Source organism: Neomonachus schauinslandi, chromosome 5 (genome assembly GCF_002201575.2).
Source record: "Neomonachus schauinslandi chromosome 5, ASM220157v2, whole genome shotgun sequence".
Taxonomy (NCBI): Eukaryota; Metazoa; Chordata; class Mammalia; order Carnivora; family Phocidae; genus Neomonachus; species Neomonachus schauinslandi.
Window position 1 is genome coordinate 108,507,010 of NC_058407.1, and position 19,399 is coordinate 108,526,408.

Consider the following 19,399-nt stretch of genomic DNA (forward strand, 5'->3'; position numbering starts at 1 on the left):
ACCAGGAAATCAAAGAAGAACTTAAACAATTCATGGAAACCAATGAGAACGAAAACACATTGGTCCAAAACCTATGGGATATTGCAAAGGCGTCCTAAGGGGGAAATACATAGCCATCCAAGCCTCACCATTTATTTATTTTATTTTATTTTTTTATTTTAGAGAGAGAGCACAAACAGGGTGAAGGGCAGAGGGAGATGCAGACTCCCTGTTGAGCAGGGAGCCTCATTCGGGACTCGATCCTGGGACTCCAGGATCATGACCAGAGCCAAGGCATTCACCCAACAGACTGAGCCACCCAGGTACCCTACAAGAAAATACTTATACTTTTGCCTTTCATATGTAGGTGTTCAATGACATGGAGTTCATTTTTGAATATGTTATGAGGCAGTGCTCCAATTTTATTTTTCTCATATAAGTATCAATTATCACAATACCACTTATTGAAAATGTGCTGTTTTCTCAACTTATCTATAGTGCCACTTCTGTCATGTATCATGTACCTAAGTGCATAGGTCTGATTTGGGGCTTCGATGCTATTCAGTTGGCCTCCTTGTCTATCTTTACCCTCTCTTAACTATTACAGCTTTATAATAAGCCTTCCATCTTGGAAATTTTTTTTTTCAAATTTTATTTTCACTAGTATCCAAAAAGATGCACTTCCTACAGATAAATTTAATGAAACCTTACAAGAACTTTTTTCTAAAAACTACAAAAACAAATTAATAAAGACTTAAAAATGGTGATATAAACTATTTTCATGTAATGAAAACATCATCAAGAAACTAAATGTTTGATTTTGAGTTTATTTTTGTGTATGGCTTAAGAAAGTGGTCCAGTTTCATTCTTCTGCATGTGGCTGCCCAGTTTTCCCAACACATTTGTTGAGAAGACTGTCTTTTTTCCATTGGATATTCTTTCCTGCTTTGCTGAAGATTAATTGACCACATAGCTGTGGGTTCATTTCTGGGTTTTCTATTCTGTTCCATTAAACTATATGTCTATTTTTGTGCCAGTAACAGACTGTCTTGATCACTACGGCTTTGTAATATAACTTGAAGTCAGGAATTGTGATCTCTCCAGCTTTGCTTCTCTTTCAAGGTTGCTTTTGCTATTTGGGGTCTTTCATGGTTCCAAACAAATTTTAGGATTGTTTGTTCTAGCTCTGTGAAAAATGCTATGGGTATTTTGATAGGAATTGCATTAAATCTGTAGATTGCTTTGAGTAATATAGACATTTTAACAATATTTGTTCTTCCAATTCTAAATGTGAGACAGGAAACCATTAAAATCCTAGAGGAGAACACAGGGAGTAACCTCTATGACATCAGCTGTAGCAACTTCTTACTAGATATGTCTCCTGAGGGAAGGGAAACAAAAGCAAAAATAAACTATGGGGACTTCATCAAAATAAAAAGCTTCTGCATAGTGAAGGAAACAATCAACAAAACTAGAAGGTAACCTTTGGAATGGGAGAGAATATTTGCAAATGACATATCAGATAAAGGGTTAGTATCCAAAATATATAAAGAACTTATAAGACTCAACACCCAAAAAGACAAATAATCCAGTTAACAAATGGGCAAAAGACATGAATACATATTTTTCCAAAGACACATAAAAACATGCTCAACACCACTCATCATCAGGGAAATGCAAATCAAAACTACAATGAGATATCACCTCACACCTGCCAGGACAGCTAAAATTAACACCACAGGAAACAAAAAGTGTTGGCAAGGAACCCTCTTGCACTGTTGGTGGGAATGCAAACTGGTGCAGCCACTCTGGAAAACAGTATGGAGGTTTCTGAAAAAGTTAAAAATAGAAATACCTTATGATCCAGCAATTGCACTACTAGGTATTTACCCAAAGAATACAAAAATACTAATTCAAAGGGATACATGCACTCTGATTATCAACAAATAGCCAAATTATGGAAAAAGCCTAAATGTTGATTGACTGATGAATGGACAAAGAAGATGTAGTAGAGGAGATGGATGACAGACTGATAGAGAATGATCAATAGATAGATGATAGATGATAGATAATTGATAGATGATAGATAGATAGAAATATATACAATGGGATATTTCTCAGCCATGAAAAAGAATGAAATCTTGCCACGTACAATGACATGGATGGAGCTAGACACTATTATGCTAAGCAAAATAAGTCTGTCAGAGAAATATGATATCAACAAACAAAACAATCATGCGTGGGGGGAGGGAGAAAACCAAGAAACAGACTCTTAACTATACAGAACAAACTGTTACCAGAGGGGAGGTGGATGTGGGGATGGGTAAAATTAACTCAAAATAGATCATAGATTTAAATGTAAAATGCAAAAATATAAAACTTCTAGAAGATAAAATAGGAGAAAATCTAGATTACATTAGGTTTGAAGATGACTTTTAGATACAACAAAAGCACAATCTATGAAAGAAAAAATGAATAATTTCAATTTCATTAAAATTAAAAACTTCCTGGGGCGCCTGGGTGGCTCAGTTGTTAAGCGTCTGCCTTCGGCTCAGGTCATGATCCCAGGATCCTGGGATCGAGCCCCACATCGGGCTCCCTGCTCAGCAGGAAGCCTGCTTCTCCCTCTCCCACTCCCCCTTCTTGTGTTCCCTCTCTCATTGTCTCTCTCTCTGTGTTAAATAAATAAATAAAATCTTTAAAAAATTAAATTAAATTAAATTAAATTAAATTAAATTAGAAACTTCCATTCTACAAAAGGTGCCATTAGGAGAATGAAAACAGAATCCACAGACTGAGAGAAAATCTTTGTAATTATCTGGCAAAGGGCTTATGTCTACAATATACAAAGAACACTTAAAACTCAACAATAATAAAGCAAATAACCCAATTAAAAATGGGTAAAATATCTGAGCAAATACCTCACCAAAGATGGCAAAAAAAAATATGAAAAAATTCTCAACATCAGATATTACAAATTAAAACAATGAGATACCACTAAACAACTCTTAGAATGGCTAAAATCCAAAATTCTGACACCACCAAATGTTAACAAAGGTATAGAGCAACAGGGATTCTCATTCTCATTGTTGGTAAGAAAACGAAATGATGCAGCCCCTTTGCAAAACAGTTTGGCAGTTTCTTACAAAACTAAACATACATTTACTATATGACCCAGCAATTGCATTCCTTGGTATTTACCCAAATCAGTTGAAAAACATGTCTACACGAAAAACTTAAGTTTGCAGCAGCTTTTCTGTAATTGCAAAAAATTAGAAGCAACCAAGATGTCTTTCAATAAATAAATTGATTAAACAAACTATGATGCATCCACACAATGGATTATTATTTAGTAATAAAAAGAAATTAGCTATAAAACCCAAAAATCATTAAGCAGGAAACTTAAATGCATATTGTTAAGTAAAAGAAAGACTGTATGAATCCAAATACATAACATTCTTGGAAGGGCAATACTACAGAGATATCAAAAAGATCAATAATTGCCAAGGACTCAGATGGATGGAGGGACAAATGAATAGGTAGAACATGGGATTCAAAACAGTGAAACTCTTCTGCATGATACTATAATGGTGGATACATGACATTTTACATTTCTCAAAACCTATAGAACTCTGTTGCACAAAGATTGAACCCTATGTAAACTATGGAGTTTAGGTAATAAGATATCAATATTGGTTCATCAATTTTAACATAGGTAGCACATTAATGCAAAATGTTAAAACTTTGTGCAGGGAGTAGGAGGCAGAGAATGGATATATGGGAACTCTGTACTTCCTGCTCAATTTTTCTATAAACCTAAAACTGCTGTAAAAAAAATTAATTCCATGGGTGGCTCAGTCAGTTAAGCATCTGCTTTTGGCTCAGGTCATGATCCCAGGGTCCTGGGATCGAGCCCCACATCAGGCTCCCTGCTCAGTGGGGAGCCTGCTTCTCCCCCTGCCTGCCGCTCCCCCTGCATGTGCGCTCTCGTTCTCTCTCTGACAAATAAGTAATTTTTTAAAAGAAAAGTTAATTCCACTAATTATGAAATGAAGCAACATCAAAATTAAATGGTGGTATAAAAACAGAGTGGAATACAAAGGTAGCTTTTGTCTTGTTGATTAGGCTATGCTATCAGAATTTAGAGAATGGGAAGAGAAGAGAATAAAGTTTGTCTGGATAAGATTAAAAAAAAAAGGGTACTTTTAACAGAAAAAGAGTGTATACAAGTAAAACTGAACAATATTGAGACAGTAGATCTATACCAAAAGAGTCCAGGGACTGAGGCAGCTGCCATGGAAAAAGATAGTTCATGGATACAGAGAATAGATTGGTGGCTCCCACATGTAGGGGGCGGAGGTGGGGTGGGCAAAATGGGTGACTGAGGTCAAAAGATACAAACTCCCAGTTATAAAATAAGTAAGTCATGGAATGGAATGTACATACAGGATGGCATCTATAGTTAGTAATGCCATATTGCATATTTGAAAGTTGCTAAGAGGGTAGACCTTAAAAGTTCTCATCACAAGAAAAAAATTCTTGTACGGTGTGGTGATAGATGTTAACTAGACTTACTGTGATGATCATTTTGCAATATATACAAATATCATACACTTGAAATTAATGTCATGTTGTATGTCAATTAAACCTCAAATAAATGAATGAAGAAAGAGACAGAAAGTAACAGACAGACAAAAAGAAAGAGAATATTTTGAAATCATCACTAACATTTCTACTATCATATTTTATTCTTTTGGCTTGGTTGGAGGATATGTTCCATCAGCCCATATGTGGGCATAAAGACTTCTGGTTTTGTCCATGATAGAGCATCAGGGACTAGAATTATCCTTTCACTTTAAACCAATTAAAATCTGGATGAAAATATGTGAAAAAGCAATATTCAGACATTGGAAAACAAAAGGCGCAAGATACTAATCTCTGACAGAAGGAAAACAAAGAAACAGAGCCCTCTGATGACCCCATCTTACTTCCTGAAGTTTCCAGGCCACAGCAAAAGGAAGGGGGACCCAAACAGAGTCTATTGTTCTCCTGGAGTTCAGAGACAAGGTTTAGAGGTTTGGAAGCCCAAAGAAGCTAGAATTCAAAGGGCACAGCATTAGAGAGAAGGCAGGTGCACAGATAGAGAGAGAGCTCCGTAGATGTGCAGAGGGTTTCCTCTGAGGTAGAAAGAAGTTTTCACTCTCCACTCCAAAGCTCTAGATAACTTTCTCTCCATCTAGTCATTCAGGACTCTCTTGGGTCAAAGGTATCTACAGAACTTGGGAGTGCTGTAGCATCAAGCTGCCCTTGGCTTAAATATGGCAACATTAGGGTTTAAAGCTGAAGTTGAAAGAGGACAGGATTCCCATCACCCTTTTCCAACCAAATCTTATTTTCCACTTCTAAATTGTATTCTATAACATACATTACATGATTGCTTCAAAATTCTTTCCAGTACTAAGACATAAGCAAGGTAGTTTCTCCCTTCTGTTGATAAGTAGTCAGAAGTTTAACATACTAGTTCTAGCAGCTCTTTATATTAATGAACTGACAGGCACTCAGCTGTTGTCAAGGCATTAGTGCATATGAGATGATCTATAAGTCATAGAAAAAAAAATCTACAAATGACCTCTTAAATTTATCACTGTTCATCTCAAAGTCCTAGCACTCCTGAAACATTTCAGTAGCATATTCCAATCAAAACTAAAAATCCTTCAATCCAACTGATAGCAAGGTATTCCTCAAAAATTAATCTATTTTTTGTAGCATGTAGCCTTAACTAGGAATTTCAATCCTTGCTTGATAGCCTGCTCAACTGTATGACTCCAAACCCCAAGGAATCTATGTTATTGCCATAATAACTTTAAATTATAGAAAATTATAAAAATTAATGCATTTGGCATGTTATTAACACAATAATGCTTAAACAAGTAGAAACTTACGTGGATCAGTTGCAGAAACATCTATAAATTCTTCAGTTGAGTGGGTTTTTATGAATTCTGAAATAATAGTAAGTTTGTCATATGTTTGAAATATCAATTATATGTATTGAATTTAAATTTCATAGTTTTTTTTTAAATAACATTAAAGAGAAAGAAAACTCTAAGAAAAACAACAGAGCCGTCAACACTGGAGATCCCCCCAGTCAGGCAACACATGGTAATATCTGAATGAATGTGTATCAACTAAGTGATATGAACTCATCATTTTCTCAACAACACTTATTTTCCTCTTCTAGTCTCTTAACATTACCATGATTTAATCTCCCTTCCTTTCATATCCAGTCACCAAGTTTTGCCCATTTTACCAGTAAATTTTCTCAAATCTGTCCCTTTTCTTCTTATTTGTGCTCTAATGTAAGCACTTACCACACACCTAAAACAGAGCAATAACTTCCCTTTCCTATTCCTAATCTCCAAATGTAGCTTCTACAAATGGCCAGAATAATCTGTCTACAATTGAATCCAATGCCACTTCCCTACAAAAAGTCTTCAGTGATTCCCTATTATATATGAAAACAAAATTCCTTTGCACACCATCCAATCCCTCTGATTGGCCCTTTCTTACCATATCCCTACTTACTGCTGCACATTCTAATACCATTCTACTTGTAATTTCCTACTCATGCTGTTTGTCCATGCTACATCCTCTTTGTAAAATAGCAGATATCTCCCTTCTTCACTTGACTAAATTTTATTCATTCTTTAAGGTTGCATAAAATCTTCCCAACTTCCTTGGGTTGAACAAATCGGCTATCTGTGGACTCACTGCAAATTACACATAAATTTTATCATGTGTTACACTATATATTAAAGTGATGCATAATGTGCTTGTGTCCTTACTAAGTTATGTATTTTATGGTGGCTAACAACCATGGCTTATTTGTTTTGTTCAACTCCCAGACTCTGAAACATAAGAACTTTTACCGAAAATATTAAACTCACTACTGAATATCTTTTTAAATTTGCTATTGTATAATTTTATGGCTATAAATTTTTAAACTCTAAGTCTCAAAATGTTAATGTAATGTAGAAAACCCTATAAATGCTAAACATGTATAAAATATCATCACCTTCGATTATCTGCTGTACAGCTTCGTAACTATGTACTGCTCCTGGTAAATTTTCACTATCCCTGTTAAAATTTTAATAAGTACAACATTTATTTATTATCAAAGAATAAGAGTTAAGAAATAGAATATATGCTCTAGATATATGTAGTTTATAAAATAAAACTTAACAATCTTTAACCTTTATTCAGACACTAAGGTAAATTAGTATAATTGCAAGCAAATAAGTATAAAATTCACACTATGTAATTCTATGAATGCTATATATTCCATGAATATAATTAGTTATACCAACTATATTAACAACAAAAATAGCAAAAGTAAATTGGGTAGAAGCATGAGATTTAATAGTGTAATTGTTAAGAACACAAGTTCTAGAGTCAAACTGCTTGGCTCAAAACTTGTTTCACGCAGTTACTAACTTATGATTTGGGGTAAGTTACTTAACCCCTCTGACTTACAGTTTCTTCATCTATTAAAATTCGGGTATTAGAGTACATATCTCATAAAGTAGTGGTAAAGATCCAATACATGTAAAGTTGCAAGGAAAATACCTGTACACATCAGACACTTAAATTTCAGGTATTACTATTAATATATGGTCTGAAACTAATTTTGTGCCTCACAATAGATAACTCAAGTGACTCTATCTGAGCCTCTAAACTAAGGTTCCAGTTATGTAGTGCTTACTGGAGCCAACTCAAGCGCCCCTCCTTTTATTCCTTTAAATCTAGTCATTGACAGAGATATAAATAAAGTAATTGCATAATAAACAGTAGTCCCTCCCAATTACTCTAACACTGTAAAATAAATGGGTTTAGTATATGTCTAAGGCAAAAAATGGCTCTATGTAAATTTTTACTTAGATAAGGTACTATACCAGATATAGTTGGCAATAACAGAATAATAGGGGAACAAATGAGTTGATTTAATTCAGATACTCAAAAAGTTATACACATTTATTTACTGTTTATATGTGATAGGAAATATGTAGATGTGTGTGACTAGTTCTGAACTTGAGGAAATAGTCTTTCCAGGAAGACTTACATATAAATCATTAATTCATAATACAAAATTACTAGGTACAGGCATACATTATTTTATTGTGTTTCACTTTATTGCACTTGAAAGACTGCATTTATTACAAATCGGTTTGTGGCAACTCTGCTTACAGAAAGTCTATCGATGCCATTTTTCTAACAGCATCTGTTCACCTTGTGTCTCTGTGTCATATTTTGGTACTTCTCACTATATTTTAAGGTTTTCATTATTATTATATTTGTTATGGTTATCTGTGATCACTGATATTTGATGTTCCCATTGGGATTGTTTGGGAGTACCATAAACCATGCTCATATATGGCAGCAAATTTAACAATAGCTGTTGTGTGTGTTCTGACTGCTCCAACTAGCCTGTCCCCCACCTCCTTCCCTCTCCTTGGGCCTTCCTATTCCCTGAGACACAACAGTACTGACATTAGGCCAGTTAATAACTTTATAATGGCCTCTTCAAGCTAAAGGAAAAGTCTCATGTCTCTTACTTTAAATTAAAAACTAGAAATGATTAAGGTTAGTGAGGAAAGTACATCAAAAACCAAGATAGGCTGAAAGCTAGACCTCTTGTACCAGTTATCCAAGTTCTTAATACAAAGGAAAAGTTCTTGAAGGAAATTAAAAGTGGTACTCCAGTGAATACACAAATGATAAGAAAGCAAAATAGTTTTATTGCTGATCCAGAGAAACGTTTACTGGTCTGGATAGATCAAACCAGCCATATTATTCACTTAAGCCAAAGCATAATTCAGAGCAAAGCCCTAACTCTTCAATTCTATGAATGCTGAGAAAGGTAAGGAAGCTTCAGAAGAAAAGTCTGGAACTAACAGAGGTTGGTTCATGAGATTTAAGGAAAAGAAGCCATCTGCATAACATAAAAGCACAGGGTGGAGCAGCATGTGCTCATGCAGAAGCTGCGACAACTTATCCAGAGTTAGCTAGGATAATTAATTAAGGTGGCTACACTAAATGACAGATTTTCAATGTAGGCAAAACAGTCTTTTATTGGAAGAAGATGGCACCTAGTACTTTCATAGCTAAAGAGAATCAATGCCTGGCTTCAAAGCTTCAAACAGGCTGATTCTCTTGTTAGGGGCTAATGCAGATGGTGACTTCAAGCTAAGCCAATGCCCATTTACCATTTTGAAAATCCTAGGTCCCCTAAGAATGATGCTAGAGAGGTTGGAAGATGACGGCAGAGAAGGAGAACCCTAGGCTCACCTGGTCCCATGAATACAACTAGATAACAATCAAATCATCCTAAATACCCCAGAAATCAACCAGAAGACTGGTGGAACAAACTATAGCTAAATGTAGAGCAGAGGCCACATCGAAGAAGGTAGGAAGTAAGGAGATATGGTTTGGGAGAAAAACGGATTATGGCCCTGTGGTGGGTAGGGAGCTGCAGCCATAGAGAAGGGCAAGAGACAGACTAGAGCTCACATGGAAGATGAATCCCAATAGCAATTGCCTTGAAAAGCAAGAGGGGCTGAATTTCGTGAATTCTTGCAACCAGTGGGGCTTGAAGCCTGGAATTTTAAAGATCAATGGGTTTGGCTGGGAGAGACCCTGGAGGGCACTGGGGTTACTCTTGGAGCAAAGGCAGGGTAAACAGCCTGTGAACATACAGCATGGAAACAGTGATCTGAAGGGTGCCTGGAGCACAGAGCGGGGAGGTTATATGCTCATCTCCCACCATGTCCCGGACAGGCAGTGTTCACAGAGAGACCCCTCCAGGAACAAAAGAACTTGCAGGCACCATGTCCAAAGCCTTCGGGATACTGTGGAAACAGTTCTAAGAGGCAAGTTTATAAAGGCCAACCTCAACAACAACAAAAAAATCTCAAATAAACAACCTAACCTTACATCTACAGGAGCTAGAAAAAGAACAACAAAACCCAAAATCAGCAGAAGGAAGGAAATAATAAAAATTAGAGCAGAACTAAATGATTCCAAAACTTGAGTCTCTCTCTGAGGATCTAGACCCTGATGCTGAAGCTCGCTCCATCTCAGGACTGTGACTGGGATCTCCAAGATTTGGACCCCATATCTTCAAGTTTCCACCTTGATCCAGACATCATTAACCCTGTCCCTCTGGTTCTTTTTTTTTTTTTTTTTAAGATTTTAATTATTTGAAAGACAGAGAAAGCAGGAGCAGGGGGAGGGATTCAGGGAGAGGGAGAGGAGAGCTGACTCCCCTGCTATGCATGGAGCCCCAGCGGGGCTGATCCCAGGACCCTGAAATTATGATCTAAGCCAAGGTCAGATGCTTAACCAATTGAGCCAATCAGGCGCCCTGTTCCCCGGTTCTTGACTCAGTGTGCACCTCGGCCCCACCAAAGCCCCACACCTCACCCCCTCTCATTCAGGCTCACTGCTACACCCAAGGTCCTGGCACTAGCCCCACGGTGCTCCCTGCACCTGCCAGCCCTCTCCAACCCTTCTCCTGACCGGATTATGGTCGAGCCTTCTGCCACTGCTCTGGACTGAGCCAGCACTGCCACACCCACAGCGGCAAGAAGCCAGACTGCTGCCTGACTTGCAGTAAGTCGTCCGGCCATGGCGCCGCGCTGGCACAGCACCGCGGCATCCACACCGGCTGGTGGCCCGACCCGAACACCATCTGCAGCAAAGCCTTCAGTTGGCACTCCACACGGCTGAAGCAGTGCGGCGGCCACAGCCCCAAGAAGCCGCAGCACTGCCCCGTGTGTGTCAAGGCGTTCGGCGCGGCTTGCTGCTAGCGCAGCACCTGCGCATGCACAGCAGCCTTCGGGCGTGCAAGTGCCCAGTGTGCACCAAGGGCTCAGGCAGGGCTCAGCGCTGTTGAAGCACCTGCGAGTGCACACCGGCGAGCGGCCATTCCCATGCCTGCAATGCGGCAAGGCCTTTGGTCAGAGCTGAGCACCTTGGCAACACTAGTGCTTGGGGGCGCGCGCGAGCGCGGGCGCGTGCGCGCACGTGCACACACACACACACACACACACACACGGACACACACGGACACACGGCAGAGCGCCCCTACCGCTGTCCCCACTGCCACAAGGCCTTCGGCCAGAGCTCCAACCTGCTGCATCACTTGCGAATCCACACCACCAAACGGTCCTATGCCTGTCCCCACTCTCCAAGGCCTTTGGTGGGAGAGCTCTTCCCTGCTGCAGCACCTGCATATGCATTCCGGGGTGTGCCCCCTACCGCTGTCAGCTCCGTGGCAAGGCTTTCTAACAAGCCTCCAGCCTCACCACGCACAAGTGGGTGTATGAGGGTGCAGCTGCAGCTGCCACCACAGGCCAGGGCCTCAACCCTGCTTCAGTGTTGAGGCCAGAGCAGGTCTCCCTCCTGGGTCCTGATGCTCTCTCTTCCTGCCTCTGTCCTGGGCCTTAGCCCTGAACCCAGCTCTGGCCTTGGTCCTGACCCTAACTCTGTGCAGGGCTCCCTCCCTAATCCCACTCCAAAGCTGTTTCTGGCTCTGAATCTACCCTCACTTCTAATTCTGTCATATCTTCTGACCCTAAGCCTCGTCACAAGGCCAATCCTGACTTGTGGCCAGCCTTGACCATGGATCTCGTCCCTACCCTATCAGGATCCTGTGCCCAACTCTGAGTCTCACCTTGAACCCTGCTCTCCCACCCATGACACTGTCAGTCCAGCCCTCCCTACTGGCTAGAGTCCTGAGTGAGTGTAGGAGCAAGGGACACTGCTGGGGCCCCATGGCTGAAGTGGACTCCCAACACTCAAGGGGCCTGGGGAAGTTGGGTGTCATGTAGTTCAGTAATATCCTCCCACTGCCTCTTGGGAAAAAAAAAAAAAAGGATAGAGAATCTAAAAAACCAAAACCAAACAAAAAACAGGTAAATAAAACCAAGAGGAGCTGGTTTTTGAAAAAATAAAATTTGTGAGTCTCTAGCCAGACCCATCAAAAAACAAAGAGAAAGGACCCAAACAAAATTACAAATGAAAGAGGACAAATAACAACCAACACCACAGAAACACCAACAACTGTAAGAGAATATTATGAAAAACTATATGCCAACAAATTGGGCAACCTAGAAGAAATGGATAAATTCCTAAAAACATATAAACTACCAAAATTGAAGCAGGAAGAAATAGAAAATTTGAATAGACCAATTACCAGCAAGGAGATTGAATCAGTAATCAAAACTCCCAAAGAACAAAAGTCCAGGACCAGACAACTTCATAGGTGAATCCTACCAAACATTTAGAGTTAATACATACTCTTCTCAAACTATTCCAAAAAATTAAAAAAGGAAGTAAAACCTCCAAATCCATTCTATGATGCCAGTATTACCCTAACACCAAAACTAGATAAAGACACCACTAAAAAAGAGAACTACAGGCCAGTATCTTTGATGAACACAGAAGCAAAAATCCTCAACAAAATACTAGCAAACCAAATGCAACAATACCTTAAAAAAAATCATTCACTACAATCAAGTGGGATTTATTCCTGGGTTGCATGGGTGGTTTAATATTTGCAAATCAGTTAACACGATACATGACATCAGTAAGAGAAAGGATAAAGAAACCATATGATCCTTTCAATAGATGAGGAAAAAGCATTTGACAAAGTACAACATCTATTCATGACAAAAGCCCTCAACAAAGTAGGTTTAGAGGGATCATACCTCAACATAATAAAGGTCATATATGAAAAACCCACAGCAAATATCATACTCAATGGGGAAAAACTGAGAGTTTTCCCTCTAAGGTCTGGAACAAGACAGGGATGTCTATTCTCACCAGTTTTATTCAACATAGTACTAGAAGACCTAGCCACAGCAATCAGACAACAAAAAGAAATAAAAGGCATCAAAATTGGAAAAGAAGAAGTAAATGACATGTAGATGACATGATACTCTAAATAGAAAACCTAAAGATTCCACCAAGAAAACTGCTAGAACTAATAAATTAATTCAGTAAACTCACAGCATACAAAATCACTATGCAGAAATTTATTGCACTTCTATACCCTAATAATGAAACAGCAGAAAAAGAACTTAATAAAACATTCCCATTTACAATTGCACCAAAAATAACAAGATAACTAAGAATAAACCTAACCAAAGAGGTGAAAGACCTATACTCTGAAAACTGTGAAACACTAATGAAGAAACTGAAAACACAAAGAAATGGAAAGACATCCCATGCCCATAGATTGGAACAACAAATATTGCTAAAATGTCTATACTACCCAAAGCAATCTACAGATTTAATGCAATTCCTAAAAAAATACTAATAGCATTTTTCACAGAGCCAGAACAAAAAATCCTAAAATTTATATGGAATGATCCTGAAATGATCCTGAATTTCCAAAGCAATTTTGAAAAAGAAAAGCAAAGGTGGGGTATCACAATTCACACTTCAAGTTATATTACAAAGCTACAGTAATCAAAAAGTAGATGTTGGCACAAAAATAGACATATAGATCAATAAGAAAGAATAGAAAACTCAGAAATGAACCCATGGTTATATGGTCAATTAATCTTCAACAAAGCAGGGAAGAATATCCAATGGGAAACAGTCAGTCTCTTCAACAAATGGTGTTGGGAAAACTGCAGAGCAACATGCAAATGATTGAAAATGGACCACTTTCGTAAAGCATACACAAAACAAATTCAAAATGGATTAAAGACCTATACATGAGACCTGAAACCATAAAAATTCTAGAAGAGAACATAGGCAGTAATGTCTCTGACATTGGCCATAGCAACTTCTTATTAGGTAGCTCTGCTGAAGCAAGGGAAACAAAAACAACTATTGGGACTACATCAAAAAGCTTCTGCACAGCGAAGGAAACAATCAACAAAACTAAAAGGCAAGAGATGGAATGGGAGAAGATATTTGCAAATGACATATCTGATAAAGGGCTAGTATCCAAAATATATATAAAGAACTGATACAAATCAACACCAGAAAAAAAACCCCCAAATAATCCAATTTACAAAGGGGCAGAAGACAAGAACAGACATTTTTCCAAAGAAGGCATCTAGATGGCCAACAGACAAAAGCATGCTCAACATCACTCAGCATCAGGGAAATACAAATCAAAACTACAGCAAGATATCATATCACACGTGTTAGAATGGTTAAATGTAACAACACAAGGAACAACAGCTGTTGGAGAGGATGTGGAAAAAAAGGAACACTCTCGCACTGTAGGTGGGAATGCAAACTGGTGCAGCCATGGTAGAAGACAGTATGGAGGTTCATCAAAAAGTTAAAAATAGAACTATTCTATGATCCAGTAATCCCACTACTGGATATTTACCCCCAAAAAATATCAAAAAAATTCAAAAGCATACACACCAATGTTTATAGAGCATTATTTACAATAACCAAATTATGGAAGCAGCACAAGTATCCATCAACTGATGAATGGATAAAGAAGAAGTGGTACATATACACAATGGAATATTACTCAGCCACCAAAAAGAATGAGATCTTGCCATTTGCAATAACATGGATGGAGCTAGAGAATATAATGCTAATTGAAATAAGTCACTTAGCAGAAAGACAGATACCATATGATTTCACTTACATGTGGATTAAAGAAACAAAACAAACAGGCAAAAGTGGAAAAAAAGAGAGAGACAAATTAAGAAACAGATTCTTAATTACAGAGAACAAACTGATGGTTACCAGAGGGGAGGAGGATGGGAGGTTGGGTGAAAGAGGTGATGGGATTAAGGCATGCACCTGTTGTGATGAACACCGGGTGATGTATCAACAATTCTGTTGAATCACTATACAATCACTAAATAAAAAATAAAATAACAAAAGTTGAGTAAATCAGAGATCTAATGTACAACATGGTGTTTACAGTTAACAATACTGTTGTATACTTGAAATTTGCTAAGAGAGTGGATCTGGAGTGATCTCACCACAAAAAAAAAAAGAAAAAGTAACTGTGAGGTGGAATAAAAGTCATGAAAGGTATTCTGTGATGATAATTTATTCATCTATTTAATTTTAAGGCAGCTAAACCTCAAATATCAAAAGTGAGTGTCAACAGTTAATAGGAGTATCATTGTAGTCATAATTTGAATCTTCCATCTGTCAAAAAAAAAGGCTTTTCTCACCTAAAAAATAGGAAATTATTCTTTGGAACATATCCCTGTCCCTTTGAAATTTTTAAAAATCCTGTTCATAAACAATTATTTAATTATATCCTAGTTTCCTATTTATTATAGAAGCTACATAATCAAACTGAGAGAAGATTTTAAACCCAGATATTCAAAGCCAGCCATGTCCAATAGAACTTTCTAACAACAACCACATTGGTTACTAGGCAGTTGAAATGTGGCTCATGTGACAGCAGAATTGATTTTTTAATTAAATTGAACTCAATTTTAATTTTAGTAGCCACACGTGACTAGTGACTACTGATTGGACAGTGCCATTTCAAACTATTAAAAATTTCAAATAGGAGCAAGCTGACTAGACTATTTGATTTGATTTAGAAACTCTATGTACAGTATAATATCTGAACCATTATCTTACATGCATTACTAGGTATATACCAATTCATTGTTTTGAGTTCTATTAACTCTTATATTTTACTTACTTGGCTTTAGACAATGCAGTCCTCAAGGAGTATTTAGACTGTTGTTTAAGGCGATTTTTCAGTACTTCTAGTGCTTGCACCTGCTCTACTACTTGCGCAACGTTTAAGGTGACTCTTTTGTCAGGTGCTGGAAACTCTGCCTCTAAAAAAGTTTGATCTTTACTTATCTAAAATGACAACATTAGCCAGTTACTTAGGAAACACCCATTTTGCTCCTATACCTCAAAGAAATTTCATCATTTACCATATTTAAATAATTTTTATAATACTCTCATCTATAGCTATAATCAAATACTGATATTTTATAAATATAATTTTACGAGTAATTACCTAGCAACAGAATTACAGCTAAGTGTTGACTTTTACATGTCAAAACTCAATCCAATCTTCTGTTTAATATCTAAATATATAAGAATTTTAAGCAAGTTCATTAATAATTGAAACAGGATCAGTCTTACCTATGATAAATATGGAAAGACAGTAATTTGCTCTCAAAAGCAATACCTTCTACTAGTAACTCCCAGAAGTTAATATATAAAAGTCTATGAAACTGGCATTCCTTGGTCTGTCTGGGAAAAACTGAGACCCATTTGGGCATCTCAAGACTTTTAGAATAGACCAAGCTACAGAATAATGAGCAATCAGGAGAATCAGTAAGATACACAGAATAATATGATAGACCATAACTGATATTCTAGGTATTAAGTCTGCTTAAAGAAAGCTGAGCAAGATGAGTGCCTCCCCGCTACAAAAAAAAAAAAAAAAAAAGGCACAATGAAAGAAACACAGAAACAGCCAATATGTGGAGACATAAACAAGCAGAGTAGCAATTGAGGCAAAAAAAAAAAAAAAAATTTTTTTTTTTAAAAAAAAGCAGAGATCTACTTTTGTATATATACACTTCCAACCCTAATGATGGGAGTGGAAGCTAAAAAAAAAAAAAAAAAAGAAGTAGTAGTCAAGACATAGACCTAAAACCTAGCAAAGAGAAATTCTAGCAATGGGATTTAAAAGAGACTTCATTTTAGTAATGCCTACTTGAAATGGAATTAGGATATAATAGCAGGAAGTATATACTGGGCAATGAACTAGAAGTCTGAAATTGAGGGATGCAGAACAGGTGGAAGGGAAATAGGAGATGTATGGGAACTCTATGGACAAAGGCGTGATCCCAAAAAGAGGACATAATTTGGTATATCAGATATATTGCCAAATCATAAATGGAGTCTAAAGGTGATGTAGCCAGTTATCAATTTATTGCCTCTCATCTAAAAATCCATTCTTCATTGTCCTGCTTATAACAGTGGAACATTTCTCTCTTGACAGGTATCATGCTAACCTTTATTGATAGAAGGGCCTAGACACTACAGAAAGAAGCAGCTTTCTTCCTAACTCTGTTATCTCTTTCTGCTTAATCCTAGGACACTGCATAATATACCTAGTAGAGCACACTCCAGAAAGTTTCAACAGCACCACCCCCATAGGTGTCTTCCTCACAAGGTCCCTGGCATGACTCATTCCCTTGGGCAGCTTCTCCCAGAACTTCTTAGCAAAATCTACCAGTGCAGAACCTCCCTCTGGGAAGCTTTCTAGCATACCACCCTTGTAGGCATCAAGAGGTATAGTACCTCCCTGGAAGATGGCTTTTCCCAGCACCACAGAGGACGGCTTCCCAATGTACTGCCATCATGGGCAGCTTCCCAGTAAATCCCAGTTCCCACCAGCATGGCACCCCAGCAAACTTCTCTGCCACTCAGTGATGACAGCTGCTCCTTCTTCACGGGTGCAGACCTTAGCCCTGGGTGAGGAAGAGGGTAAGGAGAGGGGTATTAAGATTTGTTCCTTCCTTAAGTACTATGCTTCCATCCTATTATTAGAGGCTGCTCTTTATACTTTCTATCCCTGTATTCTTTAGAGTTGTCTTTATCACTTATTCTCCTGTTATAATAATTCTTTATATTAAACTTTTCCTATTCAGATTACTGTGTAGTTTTTATCTTTTGATCAGTCCCTAAGTGATACATTATATTTCCCATTAGGAATTCAATTTAAACTTAAGTCCTTTCTGGAAGAAGAGATGATGTCACAGAACTAAAGGAATATGGAATAGACAATGAGATTATAGGCTATAAGATTTCATCAAAGAGAAATACTGGGCACAGGTTCCAGCAGAACAACTCTGAAGCTCATAGGCTACATGCTTATCCTACATTTCTCTGCTATGGCTCACCATACATTATGAAGGCTTCCACATGTATCTTGTTAATGCAACAAGACCACAAGCATATAAACCAGCATGTACTAACAATAAAATGTGTCAGCAATAGATATGAGATTATTCCACAATTGTGAAATGTTAGTGTACATAATAATCCTCTAAAAATCCTATTAAAAAGTGGATTCCTAACCTATATACACACAAGAAAACTTTAATTCAGTAAGTCTGACTTGGAGTTCTGAAATGTGCATTTGTAACAGGTATCTTGGGTGATATTTAAACATGATCCATCAAATATATTTTAAGAAACACTCATCAAAAGACAGAAAATAATACACTTTGGCAATGTATCTGATACACCAAATTAAGTAATTATTCAAAAGAATTAATTATGGATCTAAAAACTAAAAAATTTAGAATTCCAGATCAGAAGTTTAGTTGTATACTGAAGATTCCTCTTGATGAACATGAATGCATAAATCAGGATTTCAAGAATACCAGAAATTATGGTAACTGGCACTAAGATGTAAATAGTAGATACAGAGAAAAATAGACACATATGACAGCTATTTAGGTTATAAAATCAAAAGGACTCAGGAATGTACTGAATATTAGGAAATTGAGTTGTCAAGGTAAATCACCACACTTCTGGTTTACCCAAATGGATAAATACTACTACCATTCACTGAGATAGGGAATACTGGAGGAGGTATAAGTTTAGGGGTAAAAAATTCTTGGCTTTGACTCTTTGGGTTTGAGGTGAAATAGTCTAGAGGAGTTCAGAGGACAGTTTTGAGTAAGAGGTGTATATTTCTAAATTACCAGTATAAAGGTAATACTTAAATAGAAAAACTGGTTGAGGTTGCCTAGGGGGAGAAGTTCAGAGTAAAGAAAAAAAAGGAAGGCACAGAATGAAATCTTGAAGCACTCCAATATTTACTGGTTAGAAAAGGAAGGTGACTCTACAAAGTAAACAGCTAAAGAGGTAAAACAATAGCCAGGAAAGTGTAATTCACAAAAGCCAAAGAAATAGTGTTTTAAAAATGAGGAAATGATCAACAGTGTCAACTATGGCTGAGGTAAAGAAAATTGCCTATTGAATTTCACAGTATAAAAATTGCAGAGAACCATACAGAATGTTTTCTTTGTTATGGAGAGAGAATCCGGTCTGGGTAGGCTGAGAATGCTTTGGAAGTAAGAAGAGTATATACAGTAAATTGATATCAAAAAAATTTAGTTCTGAACCATTAAAGTATAGCCCTTAGCTGAACTGTTAAATTTTTATAGAAAATCCATAGACAATTCCAATTGTTTTGATAGCCCTAGTTGGCCCAGATTAACCTCCTCACTAAGTGCCAGTTTTTATTAAAAAAAAACTCAACTAGTTTCATTGTTCCTAAACTGTCTGCAAGGCTTTTCTCTCCTTTTTAAAAATTTTTTAAAAAGATTTTATTTATTTATTTATTTATTTATTTATTTATTTATTTATTTATTTATTT

The 19,399-nt window shown here is 37.3% G+C and overlaps 1 protein-coding gene across 1 annotated transcript in view; it reads right to left on the reverse strand.

The window, feature by feature from the left end:
• CCDC7 (coiled-coil domain containing 7) overlaps nt 1-19,399 on the reverse strand; it is a 178,987-nt gene that overhangs the window by 107,961 nt on the left and 51,627 nt on the right. The window contains exons 6-8 of the mRNA XM_044915230.1: nt 15,683-15,849; nt 7,052-7,113; nt 5,922-5,978 (exon numbers count right to left, since the gene is read on the reverse strand). Coding sequence (XP_044771165.1) covers nt 5,922-5,978; nt 7,052-7,113; nt 15,683-15,849 — 286 coding nt within the window. The remainder of the gene's footprint in view (nt 1-5,921; nt 5,979-7,051; nt 7,114-15,682; nt 15,850-19,399) is intronic.